This window comes from Pseudonaja textilis, chromosome 1 (assembly GCF_049901715.1).
Source record: "Pseudonaja textilis isolate UNSWEBS1 chromosome 1, rPseTex1.2, whole genome shotgun sequence".
Taxonomy (NCBI): Eukaryota; Metazoa; Chordata; class Lepidosauria; order Squamata; family Elapidae; genus Pseudonaja; species Pseudonaja textilis.
In genome coordinates, this window is record NC_141990.1 from 324,139,259 (window position 1) to 324,156,811 (window position 17,553).

Consider the following 17,553-nt stretch of genomic DNA (forward strand, 5'->3'; position numbering starts at 1 on the left):
TAGATCTTCCATTCCTTCCAGAGAAGTCTAATATATGTTTATAACTGCCTTAGAATGGGCCTGATGTGGGCAGAACCACATCAGAAGAGCTGCGTGGTTTCTTCTAGGATTCATACCAAATGAGTCAGGGGACAGTGTCCCAGAATTAAAGAGGGGTTTGGGCTGAGAGAGAGAGGGCGAATGGCTCAAAGTCACCCAGCTGGCTTTCATGCCTAAGGCAGGACTAGGACTCACCGTCTCCTGGTGATTGGGCCAAAGACACTCAGCTCTCTTTCATGCCTAAGGTGGGACCAGAACTCACCATCTCCTGCCGATTGGTCCCAAATCATCTCTTTCATGGCTAAGGCGGGACTAGAACACACCGTTTCCTCCTGGTGATCGGCACAAGATCGTCTAACTCTCTTTCGTGCCTAAGGCAAGACTACAATTCACCATTTCCTGGTGATTGGTCCAAAGTTACTCAGCTCTCTTTCATACATAAAGTGGGACTAGAACTCACCGTCTCCTAGTGATTGGCCCAAAAATCGTCTAACTCTCTTTCATGCCTAAGACAGAATTAAAACTCACCATCTCCCAGTTTGTCGCCTGGTGCAGTAACCACTAGATCAGACTGCTTCCTCCCTCCCGCAAATAAAGTAAAGAAAATTGTCAAACACACAAATGCAGCTGGTGAAGTCAAGTCGAGATAGGTTAAGATTTCAGTTGGAACGGAGGGGAAAATTTATTAAATTGGGAAGAGAGAATTCCTGTTTAGCCAAGAATTGCGCGCGCGCACACACGCACGCACGCACTCTATTTCAGGTTGGGCTTCCAAGAATTGCTAAGTGTGGTATGCTTTGTCAAATGTCCACATAGTTGGAGATAGGATTGTCAGATGGCTACTCAAAGTGGTTTCGCCCCATTTTCCACCCTCTTGATTGATTGATTGATTATTTATTTTGATGCTTAAGCCTTCTGACTTCCGACCGACATTAATGCATTTTATTGATGACTTCTTTGTTTGTATTTTTGTATTTTATGGATTACCTGTTTACAGAAGGCAGAAAACATATTGCCATATGTTGGTGGTTTTGCAACCTTGATGTGGTGGTACAAAGTCTGGAGGAGTTGAGATCTAGCTCTATCTATCTATCTATCTATCTATCTATCTATCTATCTATCTATCTATCTATCGCTGTCCATCTCATCTGGAGGTGAAGAAAACCGGAGTGGAGACTCCATTCTCCTATGCAGGGCAACAAAAGAAGACCCAGCCGATCAGCTGGGACTCAGGAGGCAGAGGATAGATGGGGGAAGAGCCAGTCAGAGGTGGGATTTGCCGATTCTCCAAACTACACAAAATGTCCGCTACTGGTTCTCCAGAATCGGTCAGAGCCCACTGAATACCACCTCTGCTCCACTGTGAGAATTTCATCAGAATTCTCGGTGCCGTTGAAAGTAATTTCTAAAACAAATCTTATCCAAGTAACTAAAGACTTTTTATTATTATTATTTTAAAAAGGTGGAGGAGGGATTTTCCTACATGGCACCAGGAGGATTTGGAAGCGGGAGATAATTGCTGGGGCCAATGCCAGAAAGGCATCTGAAGGGGACGGAAGTCCAGCCTTTCCTAATAGCCCTGAGTAATGGTGTCTTAAGCAAAGCAGCGCACGCTGTCCTCAGCCCAAAACCAGCATGCCTCCTTCGCAGTTTGGCTAATCCTCTAATCTGTTGGATAATCTGTCCAAAAAAATATACCTAAACCCCCCCCTAAAATTGGAGTGTGCCTCTGAATATAATACGGGAGGGGGAGAGTGGGGGGAGGGCTAATCAGGCATGGTAGTTGGAGAAAGATTTCTCCCCTCTCCCGTTCCATTAATCACCTACCGTTGCCGTTTTATTAATTTTAAGAGGTGCTTGGTTTAATCTTGTAAAGTTAATGGGAAGGAGGAAGATTAGGGAACTCACGTGGGCTCCAGAGAAGCTTGGATCGGCCTCTGGGGCTTTTTCCCAATGAGTCAGACAATCCTAGCTTGGCAGAATCCAATATTGGTAGAATTGCGACGAGAAAAATTTTCTACTTGATTTTCCTAACCGGATAGTGTAGGTTGCTTAATAGGACCAATAACACTCGGAAGTTTCTAGTCCTCAAGGTTCTGCCTGAGCAGGGGGATGGACTAGAAGACCTCCAAGTTCCCTTCAGACTCTTCTCTTCTCTTCTCCTCTCCTCTATTCTACCCTACCCTACCCTACTCTACTCTACCCTACTCTACTCTACTCTGTTCTTCCATTTTGAATACACCCAGGGTGTCTCATTTCAAATATCCTGGTCTTCTTTTAAAGAGGGAACCATTCATCAATCTTCTTAATCTAATCTTCTTAATTTTAATCACTTTGTATCATCTTTTTGGTTTTTTGTTTTAAACCGTTTTATCATTTTATAAGCTGCTCAGGGTCACTGCAATAGTGAGGTGGGCTGCATACTAATGTAATAAGTAAATGAAATATATGGTTTTTAGTTTCTGGACGTAACACAGATATTTCTGTGCATGTCTGGCATCTAAGAATCCTCAGCTTTGGGGCAAGATGATACTAAGCAATTCAGATAGTTGTAAAACTGGTCAATAATACAAGCAGTGCTTCATTTACAACCACAATTGGAATCAGATTTTCCATTGCTAAGCAAGGCAGTTGTTAAATGAGTCACGCCTGAACTTGATACCCTTTTTTGCCTTGGTTCTTAAGCGAATCAGTTCAGTTGTTTAAGTGAATCATATGGTTGTTAAGTAAATCCAACTTCTCACAATGACTTTGCTTGTCGGAAGCCAGCTGGGAAAATTAGCAAATGGCAAACATATCACCCTGGGACAAAGTAACCATCATAAATACATGCTGGTTATCAAAGGGCCCAAATTCTGATTACTTGACTATAAGGATGCTGCAAGGATTTTAAGTACAAGGACAAGTTTATACGTTTTTTTTTTTTTTACTTGGAGTAGCTGTAAATGAGTTATTTATAAAGTAATAAAGGCAGGATAAAAATCTAATACATACATAAATAAATCGTGTCTAGTTTCTCATGCCTCTGCTGGGAAGAATGAATATTAGATGTTTAGGTTTGGGCATATAATTAGGAATTATTATTTTAGTTATTAGTTATAATAACTAAAATTACTATTTTAGTTCTGTTGTGACTCCCAGGTGAACCTACCGAAGTCAAAATGGGCAGCTAAATAAATTATTAAATAAGTAGTCAAATCTGTTGCATTTAGTGGGAGCTTCTTCTCGTGTGTAAATAGCACCCACCCCTGGAATTATTTTACAGGTTGTCCTCAACTTACGACCACAATTGAGCCCAACGTTCCTCTTGTTAAGGGAGTTTTGGATCACTTGCAGCTGTTAAGTTAGTAACCCGGTTGTTAAGTGAATCCGGCTTCCCCATTGACTTTGCTTGTCAGAAGGGCGCAAAAGGTGGATCACTTGGCCTCTGGACACTGATACGAGTTACTTGCCAAGCATCTGAATTTTGGTCATGTGACCATGGCGATGCTGCAACGGTCATAAAATGGCCATAAGTCAGGTTTTTTTTCAGTGCATTGTAACTTCAGACGGTCACGAAACGAACCGCTGTAAATTGAGGCCTACCTGTATTTTGTAATGTCACACACTTTGGTTGGACTCTGGTTTTCGAGACCCTCCTTTTCAATCGTTTCTTTTCCTCCTGGCTGTTCCTGTTGCAGATTCCACCAAGGGGATTACACCGTGGAGGTCAGCATCAACGATTACCTGGACATATACTGCCCGCATTATGAGATCCCGTTTCCCATGGACCAGATGGAGAGATACATTTTGTACATGGTCAACTACGAGGGACACAGTTCCTGCGACCATCGGCAGAACGGCTTCAAACGCTGGGAATGTAACCGGCCGGATTCCCCCAATGGGCCCCTCAAGTTCTCTGAGAAGTTCCAGCTTTTTACCCCTTTCTCCTTAGGATTCGAATTCAGACCAGGACACGAGTATTACTACATTTGTAAGTATTGGAAACTGCCCTACACTTCCCGTAGGAACCCAACAGGCTGGAGTTGCCTGAGTTGAGATGAGAGTTGGAAGGTGGGGGGGAAAGGATTTTAGCCGAGGGGTCTACAACCCTAGACACTCAAAAGAGCCATTTGGACCCGTTTCCCACAGAATAGAAAACACCGGGAGCCACAAAACCTGGGTTGGCGTGGCCAACTCAACATCACTCCCATCTAATCACATTTAGTCCCAGCCATGCCTACCCAGGTTTCATGGCTCCCGGTGTTTTCTGTGGGAAATGGGTCTCTCCCTCCCTCCCTCTCATTTCTGTTTTTTTTCTCTTTTTCTTCTCCCTCTCTTTTCTTTCTTTCTTTCTTTCTTTCTTTCTTTCTTTCTTTCTTTCTTTCTTTCTTTCTTTCTTTCTTTCTTTCTTTCTTTCCTTCCTTCCTTTCTTTCTTTTTCTTTCTTTCTTTCTTTTTCTTTCTTTCTTTCTCTTTCTTTCATTTCCTTTCCCTCTTTCTTTCTCATTGAATATGATAGCAAATCAAAATAAACTTAATAATTATGGGAAATTCCTTCTCCATAATCTTTTCATAATGAACTCTCTTAGGTTGATAGAAGCTGACATGATTGTACCTTGGCGGACTTCAACTCCCAGAATTCTGCGAGTTGAAGTCCACCTGGCTTAAAGTTGCCATGGTTGGAGACCCCTGCCCAAACTGGATCCAGGTAGTCCTTAAGTTACGATCATCCATTTAGCGACCATTCAAAGTTACAACGGCACTGAAAAAATGTGATTTATGACAGATTCTCACACTTACAACTGTTGCAGTATCCCCACAGTGACGCTATCAAAATTTGGGGGCTTGGCAACTGGCATGTATTTATGACCGTTGCAGTGAAAGGTAAGCAGCTTGCTTATATTATTAGTTATGGAATAGCATAGCAGAGCAGAGCAGAGCAGAGCAGAGCAGAGAAGAGAAGAGAAGAGAAGAGAAGAGAATAAGGAATAGAATGGAATAGGGAATAGAATAGAATAGAATGGAATGGAATGGAGTGGAGTGGAGTGGAGTAGGATAGATAGAATAGGATAGAATAGAATAGAAAATATGGAATGGAATGGAATGGAATGGAATGGAATAGAATAGAATAGAATAGAATAGAATAGAATAGAATAGAATAGGGTAGAATAGAATGGAATGGAATGGAATTAGGGATAGGATAGAATAGAATAGAATAGAATAGAGAATAAAATAGAATAATAGAATAGAATAGAATAATAGAATAGAATAGAAAATAATAGAATAGAATAGAGTAGAATAATAGAATAGAATAGATTAGAATAATAGAATAGAAAATAATAGAATAGAAGAATAGAATAGAATAGAAAATAATAGAATAGAATAGAATATAGAATAGAATAGGGAATAGAATACATTAGAATAGAATAGGAATAGAATAGAAATAGAATAGAATAGAATAACACCACTTCAGATAAATGGTTATCCAATCTCTTCTTTAAAACTTCCAGTGTTGGAGCATCCACAACTTCTGGAGGCAAATTGTTCCACTGATTAATTGTTCTAACTGTCAGGAAATTCCTCCTTAGAACTAAGGAGCTGCTTCTCTCCTTGATTAGTTTCCATCCGTTGCTTTTTTTCCTGCCTTCAGTTGCTTTGGAGAATAGCTTGACTCCCTCTTCTTTGGGACAGCCCCTGAGATATTGGAACACTGCTGTCATGCCTCCCCTAGTCTATAAAGCTAAGAAGGAAGGAATGTGAAACAGATCAGCCCCACTGTACCCCAAGATTGTGCTGCTGGAATTTGTCACATGAACACAGAACATACCGGTAGAATAACAGAGTTGGAAGGGAACTTGGAGGTCTTCTAGTCCAACCCCCTGCTCAAGCAGGAGGCCCTATACCATTCCAGACAAATGGCAGTCCAATCTCTTCTTAAAAACCTCCAGTGTTGGAGCAGCCACAACTTCTGGCGGCAAGCCTGGTTGCCACTGGTTGACTGAGGTGGCGCAGTGGTGAGAATGCAGTACTGCAGGCTACTTCTGCTGACTGCCAGCTGCCAGCACTTTGGCAGTTCGAATCTCACCGGCTCAAGGTTGATTCAGCCTTCCATCTTTCTGAGGTGGGTAAAATGGGGACCCAGATTGTTGGGGGCAAAATGCTGGCTCTGTAAACTGCTTAGAGAGGGCTGTAAATCACTGTGAAGCAGTATATAAGTCTGAGTGCTATTGCTATTTTCACCGTTAGGAAATTTCTGCTTAGTTCTAGGTTGCTTCTCTCCTTGATTAGTTTCCATCCATTGTTTCTTGTCCGGCTTTTTGGTCCTTTGAAAACTAGGTTGACCCCTTCGTCTCTATGGCAGCCCCTTAGATATTGGAACACTGCTATATCATAGTCCTTCTTTTCATTAAACTCGACATGCCCAATTCCTGCAACTGTTCTTCATATGTTTTAGTTTCCAGGCCCTTAATTGTCTTCGTTGCTCTTCTCTGCACTCTTTCTAAAGCAAGGATCTTCAAACTTGACAACTTTAAGACTTGTGGACTTCAACTCCCAGAATTCCTGAGCTAGCATGACTGGAGGAGGAATACTGAGAGTTGAAGTCCACAAGTTTTAAAGCTGTCAAGTTTGAAGACCTCTGCGCTAAAGTCTCAATATCTTTTTTTAATATTTTGTGGTGATCAAAACTGTGTGGTCTTACCAAGGCTATATAAAGCGGTACTAATACTTCACGTGATCATGATTCGCTCCCTCTATTAATGTAGCTTAGGACTGTGTTGCCTTTTTGCGGGGCCATGTTGACAACAAAATTATTGGCAATGCAATGTTGCCTTTTTTTTGCATGTGTGTGTGTGTGTGTGTGTGTGTGTGTAGGTTTTAAGGATAGAAATGGGTTCATTCGCTTCTGAAAAAGCCTCTCACATCCCCGAGACCCAAAATAAGCACCCCCCTCCATATCTGCCTTTGCAAAGATATCACAACATCCGTGCATTGTCTCCCATTACTCTTCAGAGGACTGAGTGGAAGATGCAATCAAGAGATTGTGTTGACAAACCCCCAAGTTTCACCCACCCCAATTTAGTTTGGAAGGATGTTAGTGTTTCCACAGCACTAACTGGAAATAATCATCTAGTCTCGACTCCCAAAGAACCTTTTGTAGGTGAATGTGTGTGATTAGGAAGGAGCGGACAGGGCTATGTTTACTATCCATGCCCTCAGCGCAGTCCCAACTAATTAAAGGCCACATCTAACAGAGAACACACATTTATCCACACTTAACGACTCAATCACTGGGAGCTTTCCTCAAAAGAGTATGTTTTTATTTATTTACTAGACCACCCGTGACCTCTCGGGTCATCCTTTCAGAGGTATTTCCTTACCAGATTCCTTAATGTTTTCCACAAAGGCAGAGCTTCCGATATACTTGAAAACTTCTTAAAAATTCAGGGAGGTTTTCAGAAATGTTACTGCCTCGAAAGTAGTCCATGTTGAACTGCTGGAGAGCTCAGTCAAACCTCAGCAGATGGTCACAGGAAATGTTCTGTGACATGTTGGTGTATGTCATAAAATGTTTTAGGGTCACTTTTGTGTCATCAAATGTCTTATAAAATTTGCCAAATTTCACTTCCATGGGAGTCATAGGCCCTGTGTTTTGGAGGCATTTTGTAAGTTTTATCTGTTGGTTGGTTTGTTTATTTCCCCATCTTTATTTTTATAAATAACTCAAGAAGGCAAACATACCTAACATTCCTTCCTCCTCCTATTTTCCCCATATCAGCAACCCTGTGAGGTGACTTGGGTTGAGAGTGAACAGGCCCAAAGTTCACTCAGCTGGTTTTTGAGACTAAGGTGGGATTTGATCCCACAATGTCTCATTTTCTAGCATGGTGTCTTAACCATTCCACTAACCAATCTTGGTTGAAAAAGTTTTGCTCTAGGCTGCACAAGTCAGCGAGAAAATGAGAAGTTTAATAGTATATAGATTTTATCAAATTTATATAGCGGCCTATTCTTACAAGAAATGACTGGGGGAGGCGTTCAGCAATTAAAAAGCAATAATTATAGAAATACAATCATTGTAAAAAATGTAAATCAATCGTTATTAAAAAAAATCAAAATAAATTAAAAAGTAAGACACACAAACCGCAGACGTGGAGAAAATGAACTAGTGGAGCCATCTTAAGAGGTTATTGATTCAAGTTCCTTCTGCTACCCACAAGATTTTAGTTCTTTTTAAAAGAAGAAAGGAAGGAAAAGGAAGAGAGGAAGGAAGGAAAGAAGGAAGGAAGGAAGGAAGGAAGGAAAGAAAGAAAGAAAGAAAGAAAGAAAGAAAGAAAGAAAGAAAGAAAGAAAGAAAGAAAGAAAGAAAGAAAGAAAGAAAGAAAAATAATTGCTGCTTTCTACTACCCATCTTAATGCCTGGAACTCACTGCTGCAGGATATTCTTAGGTTTGGTAGTCTCCCCCGTTGCTTTTGTTTCCTTGTTTCATGTTTGCCTCACTCACCCTCAAAGGATCTCGGTCTGATATACCCAGGATCCCTCCCCCTGCCATTCTCCACAATATTATCATTTTGGCCAGGAAAAACAAAGCTGTTGACTAAATTCACATCACCCTATTGACCTCCTGGTGTGTCTCTGTAGGTCTTTATTGTGGCCATGACTCATTGGAACAGAGAGGGCATGCGTTGGAACAGAGAGGGTGCTTTGGCACAATTTTAATCTTCTGCCGAGATCTATTTTCATAATTAAAAGAAGAAGAAGAAGAAAAAAAATCTGAGAACGCCATGCCCAACTCCGACTTCCGATTACACTGTCAATCCTAACTAAGCAATCACAGCGACTGGTTTAATTAGCAAGAATGACTCTATTTAAACTCCATTGGGGCCTTGGGAATGGGGGATGCTTTGCTACCCAGCTGGGGCCACATTCCGAGAAAATAATAAAAATAAACCAGTGTTCAGCACAGAACGAAAGAGAGCAGGGAGAGAGGAGAAGAAATGGCTCAAAGAAGCATTGGAGGTTCTGGGTGACTAAATAGCAACCCCTGGAAGAGAAAGTGAAAAAAGAAGAAAGTGTCAAAAGAAACAGCCGCCTCGTTCCGGACCATATTTGACTTGCTAAATTATCTGTGCTTCAGCCTTTCCATAAGATCGCTGGTCTTTTTTAGATAGATTTTTATTATTTTTTTTATAAATACCTCAACCTGACGAACATACCTAATGCTCCTTCTTCCTGTTTTCTCCATAACAAAAACCCTGTGAGATGGGTTGGGCTGAGTGACAGAATAACTGGCCCCAAGTCACTAGACGGGTTTCATTTTAAGGTGGGACTAGAACTCACTGGTGATTGGCCCAAAGTCACTCAGCCATCTTTCATGGCTAAAGTGGGACTAGAACTCACAGTCTCCTGGCGATTGGCCCAAAGTCACTCAGCCATCTTTAATGGCTAAGGTGGGACTAGAACTCACAGTCTCCTGGTGATTGGCCCAAAGTCACCCAGCCATCTTCCATGGTTAAGGTGGGACGAGAACTCACAGTCTCCTGGTGATTGGCCCACCCAGCTGGCTTTATGAATAAGGTGGGATTAGAATCACTGTCTCCCAGTGATTGGTCCAAAATATAAAAGCATCCCTTTCCTTCCCCATCTGCTTTCTATCCTTTCTTTCTCTTCTTTCTAAACTTTCTTCCTCTTTCTTCTTTCTAGCCTTCCTCCTTCCGACCTTCCTTCTGTTTTCTTTCTATCCTTCCTCTATTGTTCCTCCCCCCCTTTATTCTCTCTATCCTTTCTTTTTCTCCTATGTCCTACCTTCCTATCTCCTTCTGTCTTTCTTTTCCCTTTTCTTCCCTCCTTCCCTCCCTCCTTCCCTCTTGCCAGAGATTCAATTGGTTGGAAGTAGTCAGCTTTGGAAATAAAAGGAAAGATTGCACGTGACATTTTCTGCCAGCTGAGATGAATAGCTTTCCAGCGGTCCTTCTCTCTTAGTCCGGCCACTTGAGCCAGCCGTGTTTATTGTCCACTGGCTGCAGCAAACTGAGATGCTGTTAACCAGAGAACTTGGGGGAAACACGTGCTTGTAAAAAAAAGCTTCTTCGTTACAGGCAAAAGTTAACCAGGTTCTACTGCTTGGATTTCTACCCTGATTGGCCACCATTCTCCTGGTCTGGCTAGCTGGAAAGAAAGAAGATTGAATTGGGGAGCCTTCTCTGTCCCAGTTAAGCTACAGACTTTCTGGTTATATGACACAACACAACAACCACTTTCTACTTGGACAGAGTCATTTGCCCACCCAGCCTGATACTGGTAGTCCTTGACTTACGACTACAATTGGGACAGAATTTCTGCCATTAAATGGGATGGTTATAAGCAAGTTGCCTGATTTTATGACCATTTTTACCAGTTGCTAAGTGAATCATCGCAGTCGTTAAGAGAGTCCAACTTCCCCTATTGACTTTGTCTGTCCGAAGCTGGCTGCGAAGATCACAAATCACGATCACGTAACTCCGGGATGTTGCAACCGTCATAAATATACCGTATGCCAGTTGCCAAGTGTCCAAATTTATATCTACGTGACTATACAGTTACTGCAATCGTTGTAAGTGCGAGAACTGTATGTAAGTCAGTTTTTTCCAGTGCCATGGAAACTTTGAACGGTCACTAAACGAATGGTTGTAAACGGAGGACTACTTGTAATCCAAGCTGTTCCATGCCAATTAACACAAATGAAGGCAATCAGTTTGCTAAAAAAAAAAACCCAGAGAAAGAGAGAAAAAAAATCTAGAGCCTTTTTTTTCCCCCTCCTCTTATCAGCTGATAATATCTAAAGTCACCTCCAAATGTGCTTTTGGACATTGTCTTACAACACAGTGGGGTTTTGTTTAATCTTTTTGCAGATTTTCTAAATCTGGGAATTTGCTTTGAATTATGAGCTATTGCAAATGTGTCCCAGAAACAGGACGGAATGTAGGGTGTTGTTGGAAGTTTTTTTTCTGCAAGGACAATTCACCTAGGAAACATGCTGGAGTGTTCATTAGAATCCTTCTTAAGCAGGGGAACCCAACCTCTGGGCCGTGCACCGGCCGCCGGGCCGTGACATGCCAGAAACCGGGCTGCACAAAGAAGCCAAGCCCCATCTGCGGGTTGGAGGCAGCACACGAAACCACGGCCCCCTCCGGTCCACAGAAAAAACTCTTCCCACAGAACTGGTCCCTGGTACCCAAAATGTTGGGGATAGGGGCAAGCGCTGGATAGATTGGGGTAGCCTTGTACAAAGTTAGCACTCATCCCTCTCCCAGAAGGATGAAATACTTTGAAGAATATTTTTTAAAAAGGCAGAATAAAATATTTCCCCCTAAAAGAGAAATAAAAATAAAAAAAATCTTAAAAGGGAGACAGAAACTCAGAACTTCAGCACCCTGCCCGCAGCAGATATTTGGTGCCCATTGAGAAGGATTGGGCCACCCCGGGGATGGGATCCGACCGGCATAACAACTGGTTTGAGGAGCGTGCGCATGCGTGTCAAACGCACACTGAACGAGTGTGCGCGCTACTGGCTCTGGCAAGCGTTTACTTTCTCCAGCTGACACTCACCTGTGCTGCACAAAGCAGCTAAGGAGGTAAACGCAGGACAGCCTAGAGCTCCGGCCGGGCCAGGGGGCCAAACAGCAGACCAAAACCTCGTCCTAGCAAACTGGTTCGGTGTCAGCTGCTCTTCGGAGCTACTGGTTCCATAGAACTGGGCCGAACTGGTAGGATCCTACCCCTTGGGCCAGCCTAACTATAAGACAAAAGATCTTCAGCTCCAGGGTGGTGGGATTAAGACATGATGCTCCAGGACATAATAGGATTAACCCATCTAGCAGCACAGCTCACCACGGGGCACAATCACCTGGGGACATCGCATCACCCTCCAGGCTTCAACCCAACTTCTCAGACAACCTACAAAGTTAGCCATGACTCCCTACAACAGCCAATAGAAGACATGCTATTGCACAGGAACAGGAAGCTCAAGGGCAAGACCCAAGAGAAGGTATAAATAGCTCTCATTCTCCTCTCCATGTGTTCGGCTGCACCAGAGAACCATGGGCTTGGTGGTTCTGCTTCACCACAACCATCTTTCCAATCAGCCTCCATGTTTGCGGCGTCTTTCTCCGCACTTGGAACTGAACCAGATGGGTGTTTCTTCCAACAGCCTTAATAAGCTCCTGCTACTTCCCAGGTAGTCCTCGACTACAACCATTCGTTTTGTGACTACTCAAAAGTTACAATGGCACTGAAAAAAAGTGGCAAAATGGCCTCCCCATCCACCCCATATCCTTTCTTAATGGTCTTGAGTTGCTCTGGTGAAATTGGTCGGTGGGTCTTTCTCCCACCGGACAGGTGAAGCCCAGGATCGGAGCCCAGTCGGTGCTTGCCGAGGTCATTATTTTGGTTTCTTTGTGTCCCACCGTTGTTGTTTTTACAAATAACTCAATACGTCCAGCACACCTTCCTCCTCCTTTTTCCCTATAACAACAACCCTGTGAGGTGAGTTTGGCTGAGAGAGAAGGGGGGCGGGGACTGGCCCAAGGTCACCCAGCTGCCTTTCATGTCTAAGGAGGGACTAGAACTCACAGTCTGCTGGTGATTGGCCCAGAGTCATTCAGCTGGCTTTCATGCTTAAGGCGGGACCAGAACTCATAGCCTCCTTGTGATTGGCCCAAAGTCATCCAGCTGGCTTTCATGTGTAAGGAGCAGGGATGGGCTTTTGCTGGGGGTTTGCAGGGGTTCAGGAGAGCCCTTAGCTAAGATTCTGTGCAGTTCGGAGAACCCCCAGATCCCACTCCTGGCTGGCCCCGCCCACCCTGCCCCTCCCCTCTCAGGAGTCCCAACATGGCCCGTTTTGGATGCAGGTAAGTGCAGGGTGCGTGCGGAGGGGAGGGCAAAAGACGGGCCTCCCGGAAGTTTGGGAAGGCCGGAAATGGGCCCGTTTCTGGCTTCCAGAGAGCCTCCGGAGCCTGGGGATGCTGTTTTCGTCATCCCAGAGGCTCGAGGAAAGCCTCTGGAGCCGGGGGAGGGCAACCCCCCCACCCGCCGTGGTGCAGGAGGCTGACTAGGCCACACCCACCATGGCCACACCCATTGCTAAAATTTTTGAAGCTCACACTTGGTAAGGAGGGACTAGAACTCACAGTCTGTTGGTGATTGGTCCAAAGTCAGGCAACCAGCTTCCATGCCTAAGGCGGGACTAGAACTCATAGTCTGTTGGTGATTGGTCCAAAGTCAGGCAACCAGCTTCCATGCCTAAGGCGGGACTAGAACTCACAGTCTTTTGGTGATTGGTCCAAAGTCAGGCAACCATCTTCCATGCCTAAGGAGGGACTAGAACTCACGGTCTGTTGGTGATTGGCTTTTATACCTAAAGCAGGACTTGAACTCAGGGTTCCCCACTTTCTAGTCTGGTGGTTTTACCTGGCTCTCAATTATGGTTTAGGGGGAAAAATATATAAACATTACAAAACTTGTTTCCAAACTGGGAAATCCTGTCTGGAACTACAATCTTCTCTGGCTCCATGCGTTTTCTTCCAATCAATAAAGCAAAGTTAAATTAGTACAACTTAGAACTGTTCTTTGAGCAACCATTCAGAATTACACTGACCAAAGTAACTCATGAACTGGTCCTCAAATTTACAACCATTGTAGCATCTCCATGGTCCCATGATCAAAATTCAGGCACTTGATAACTGGCACCTATTTGTAGCGGCTGAAGTTAAAACATAGAACTTAGTATATTTTTATTGTCACTTAGAATGTAGACTTATCGGCGTACATTAAAATGAAATTTCGTTGCATACAGTTGCCATGTGATCACCAGTTACAACGTTCCCAGATGGCTTCCGATAAGCAAAGCCAATGTGGGGAGCCGGATTCACTTAACAACCACCTGATTCGCTCAACAACTGCAGTGATTCACTTAACAATCAAAGCAAAAAAAAAAATCACTTAAAAACCCCTCGTTTACCAGTGGAAATTCTGGTCTCCGTCGTGGTTGTAAATTCAAGGACTAACTGTAATAACAGTATTAACCTACAAAATAAGTAGCAATTATAATCCAGGATCTCATAGCACTGCAGAATTGCAAACTTAGTGTTTGAAAGAACAGACAGGGTTTGTTTTCTCTGCTTCTCTAAAGTAATGTTTTTTCAAACTCAGCAACTTTCAGATGGGTAAAAATCAACTCCTCGGCATGTTGGCTGGGAAATTCTAGGAGTTGAAGTCCACTCATCTTTAAAGTTGCTGAAGTTGAAAAACACTGCTCTAAAACATCTGGGGTTTTTTTCAATCTTTGTGTGTTCCTTTTAGCCGGGTTAAATGATTGTTTCTTCTTTTCCTTCTCCCCGTATACAATATCTTTTTTTTTTTTGCCAAATAGCATCATTTAATGCTAGTGCTCTGCATCTTCGCCTTCCCTAGCTTCCTTCATTCCATCTTCCTCTTTCTCTTCCTTCCTTTCTTCCTTCCTGTCTCCCTGCTCTTTTTCTCCCCTCTTCTCTTTCACCTTCTTTCCTTTCCCTTCCTCTTCCTTCCACTCTTCCTCTTGCTCATTTTTCCTTCCTCTCTTTCCCCTTCATTCCTTTCTCCCATCTCCCTCCTTCCTTCTTTGCCCTCCCTCTTTTCCTTCCTTCCATCCTTCCTTTTCTCTCTCCCTTTTTTCTCCTTCCTTTTTTTCCTTCTCCTTCCTTCCTTCTTTTTGTTGCTTCCTTCCTTGCTTCCTTCGTTTTCTCTCTCGCTTTTCTCCTTCTTTCCTTCCCTTTTCTCTCCCTGTATTCTCCTTCCTTCCTTCCCTCTTTTTCTTCCTTCCTTGCTTCCTTCCTTTTCTCTCTCTTCCTTCTTCCTTCCTTCTTTCCTTCCTTCCTTTTTCTCTCCCTGTATTCCTTCCTTCCTTCCCTCCCTCTTTTCTTCCTTCCTTCCCTTCCTCTCTTTTTATGTTTTAGTGAGAGATTACATAGGAGTAAACAGGGAAACTTATCCCAGCTAAGCCTGTTAGAATTCACGTCATGTGGAACATTGCAAATTATGCTTCTTTGAGGGAGTTATATTTAGCAGACATGAAAGAGCGAGCATTACCTTCTTCCATAGTTTGCAAATTGGAATTCCATTAACCTTCCAGGCATTCAGAGGAAGAGGCTCCTTTACTTCTCGAGCCACACGTACAGGTCAAGGTTAAGCAGTGGCTTTTCCAGCCAGAAAGGAGTGTTTTCTGTTTCTGATAGGGTTCTTTTGGAAAGAAGCATTTTAAAAATAAAAACAGCCTGAATCTCAGTGTGAACCAGAACGGAGGCTTGCAGAAAGAGGGAAAAACGGCGGTTTTTAAGCTCAGGAGTGGGGAGTGGGAGATATGTAAAGCAGAACAGAACGGAATAACAGAGTTGAAAGGGATCTTGGAGATCTTCTAGTCCAACCCCCTACTCAAGCAGGGTCTCTTATTCTGGACAAATGGCTGTCCAACTTCTGGAGGCAAGTCATTCCATGGGTTAATTGTTCTGTCAGGAAATTTCTCCTTAGTTCTAGGTTGCTTCTCTCCTTGATTAGTTTCCGTCCATTGCTTCTTGTCCTGCCTTCAGGTGCTTTGGAGAATAGCTTGACTCCCTCTTCTTTGGGGCAGCCCCTTCTTCTCATCAAACTAGACATACCCAGTTCCAGCAACCGTTCTTTATGTTTTAGCCTCCAGACTCCTAATCATCTTTGTTGCTCTTCTCTGCACCCTTCTAGAGTTTCAACATTATTTTTAATATATCATAGCAACCAAAACTGGATGCAAATTGTAGCTGTTAAGTCAAGAACTAAGTATATGTAGAAAAGGAATCGTTTCCTATTTTTATCAGGACATCCCTAACTGGGTTTACACAACTCGTTAAATCCTAACCTGGATTAACAAAGCATACTATCTCTGTTTATAGAATATCAACTGAAGAAATAGATGAACTCTAAGATGTCTTAATGTGATGATTGGCTTCAACATCAGGATTCTGACAACATACCAAACCAGAAAATGGCACAATGCCATTTTAGCCTGGCTTAAGGAAATGTGAGAACCCAGCCAATCGGGGTCAGATGGATTTATTGAAATATCTCTGGGAAATATATTAGTATCCCATTCAGTTCTTGATGATATGTTGCATTGACATCCACTTTTTCTCCAAGAGTTTGCTATGGCTTCAGTGGAATGGAATGGTTTGGAATGGAATTGTTGGAAGGGGCCTTGGAGGTCTTCTAGTCCAACCTTCCCGCTCAGGCAGTTAACCCTATACCATTTCTTCTTAAAAACTGTCAGTGATGGAGCATTCACAACTTCTGGAGGCAAGTCATTCCACTGATTAATTGTTCTGTCAGGAAATTCCTCCTTAGTTCTAGGTTGCTTCTCTCCTTGATTAGTTTCCATCCGTTGCTTCTTGTCCTGCCTTCTGGTGCTTTGGAGAATAGCTTGACTCCCTCTTCTTTGTGGCAACCCCTGAGATATTGGAACACTACTATCATGTCATCCCTAGTCCTTCTTTTCATTAAACTAATCCTCACACAACCCCCATGTGAGGTTCACTGAGAAATGGATTCAGCAGCCTGGGATGACTTAAATGGCCAAGGATTTGGAGCTGGGTTTGAACTTATGACCTCCAGTCACTACCTTGACGTGGGGCTTTGTCATGCCCCTGTTGGAGTCTGACTCCAAGGGAGAGATGGAACAGCTGACAGGGAGTGGGAGTGTGGCTCCAGTGGTTGTGGAGGAAACTGGGGAAGGGTACAGGCCAGATGGGCATTCAGAGGAAGACCCAGGCCCATCCACTCTTCATCCTAGGGCACGCAGGGAGGAGTGGATAAGGGAGAAATGTGAGTGGTGTGGTCTACGGGGGAGGAAGGGGCCCTGATCCCCTTCATGGGCTGCAGCTGGGAGGACTGGTTAAAAGGACAAACTGTGCATGGCAAAGGTGCTAGAAGCAAAGTGTGCATTCTTGTGGGAGCTTATCTGTGTTTTGGCTTCCTCCCTACTGTGGTTGCTGCGTTAACTGGTAGAAGTCTGGAATTAATCATCCTTACCTGCCGTAGTAATTCCTTCAGTGTGGTTTGTGTTGGGTTTATTTCGAATTAACTTTACTTTGGGTGCCGACTGCATTTACTCCCTCCATAAACCGTTTTCTTTAAGAATTTGATATCCAGTCGAGGATAATTGGACTTTGGGGCCAAGTTGGAGGCATTACAGGGACTTTCTTCTATTTCTGTGACTTGGTTATTTTTATGTCACGCCCTGGGTCATCACAGGCTTTGGTGCTGTGGGGAAGATGAGAGCTAAGCCCGAGGTTCAACCACACTGGATAGGTGTCAGGAGAGGAATCCCAGAGAATGCCTCTCCCATAAAAAAAAAAATAAATGGCGAGGTATAATTTACAGAAACCCATATCAGATTGGTAGTCGCTCAGGCCAGCAAGGAGCACCCTAGGTCTTGGGAGTTTTGCACATCTGGTGACAAATGGGCTAGAGAAAAAAAACAGTGCAGTCCTGGAT

At 43.4% G+C, this 17,553-nt stretch overlaps 1 protein-coding gene and 1 long non-coding RNA gene across 2 annotated transcripts in view; both read left to right on the forward strand.

The window, feature by feature from the left end:
- Positions 1-17,553, forward strand: part of LOC148128384 (uncharacterized) — a 604,018-nt gene that overhangs the window by 536,682 nt on the left and 49,783 nt on the right. The window lies entirely within an intron of this gene.
- The window catches only part of EFNA2 (ephrin A2), a 272,818-nt gene that overhangs the window by 233,018 nt on the left and 22,247 nt on the right, over positions 1-17,553 (forward strand). Inside the window, exon 3 of the mRNA XM_026699087.2 lies at positions 3,720-4,012. Within this exon, the coding sequence (XP_026554872.1) occupies positions 3,720-4,012 (293 nt within the window). The remainder of the gene's footprint in view (positions 1-3,719; positions 4,013-17,553) is intronic.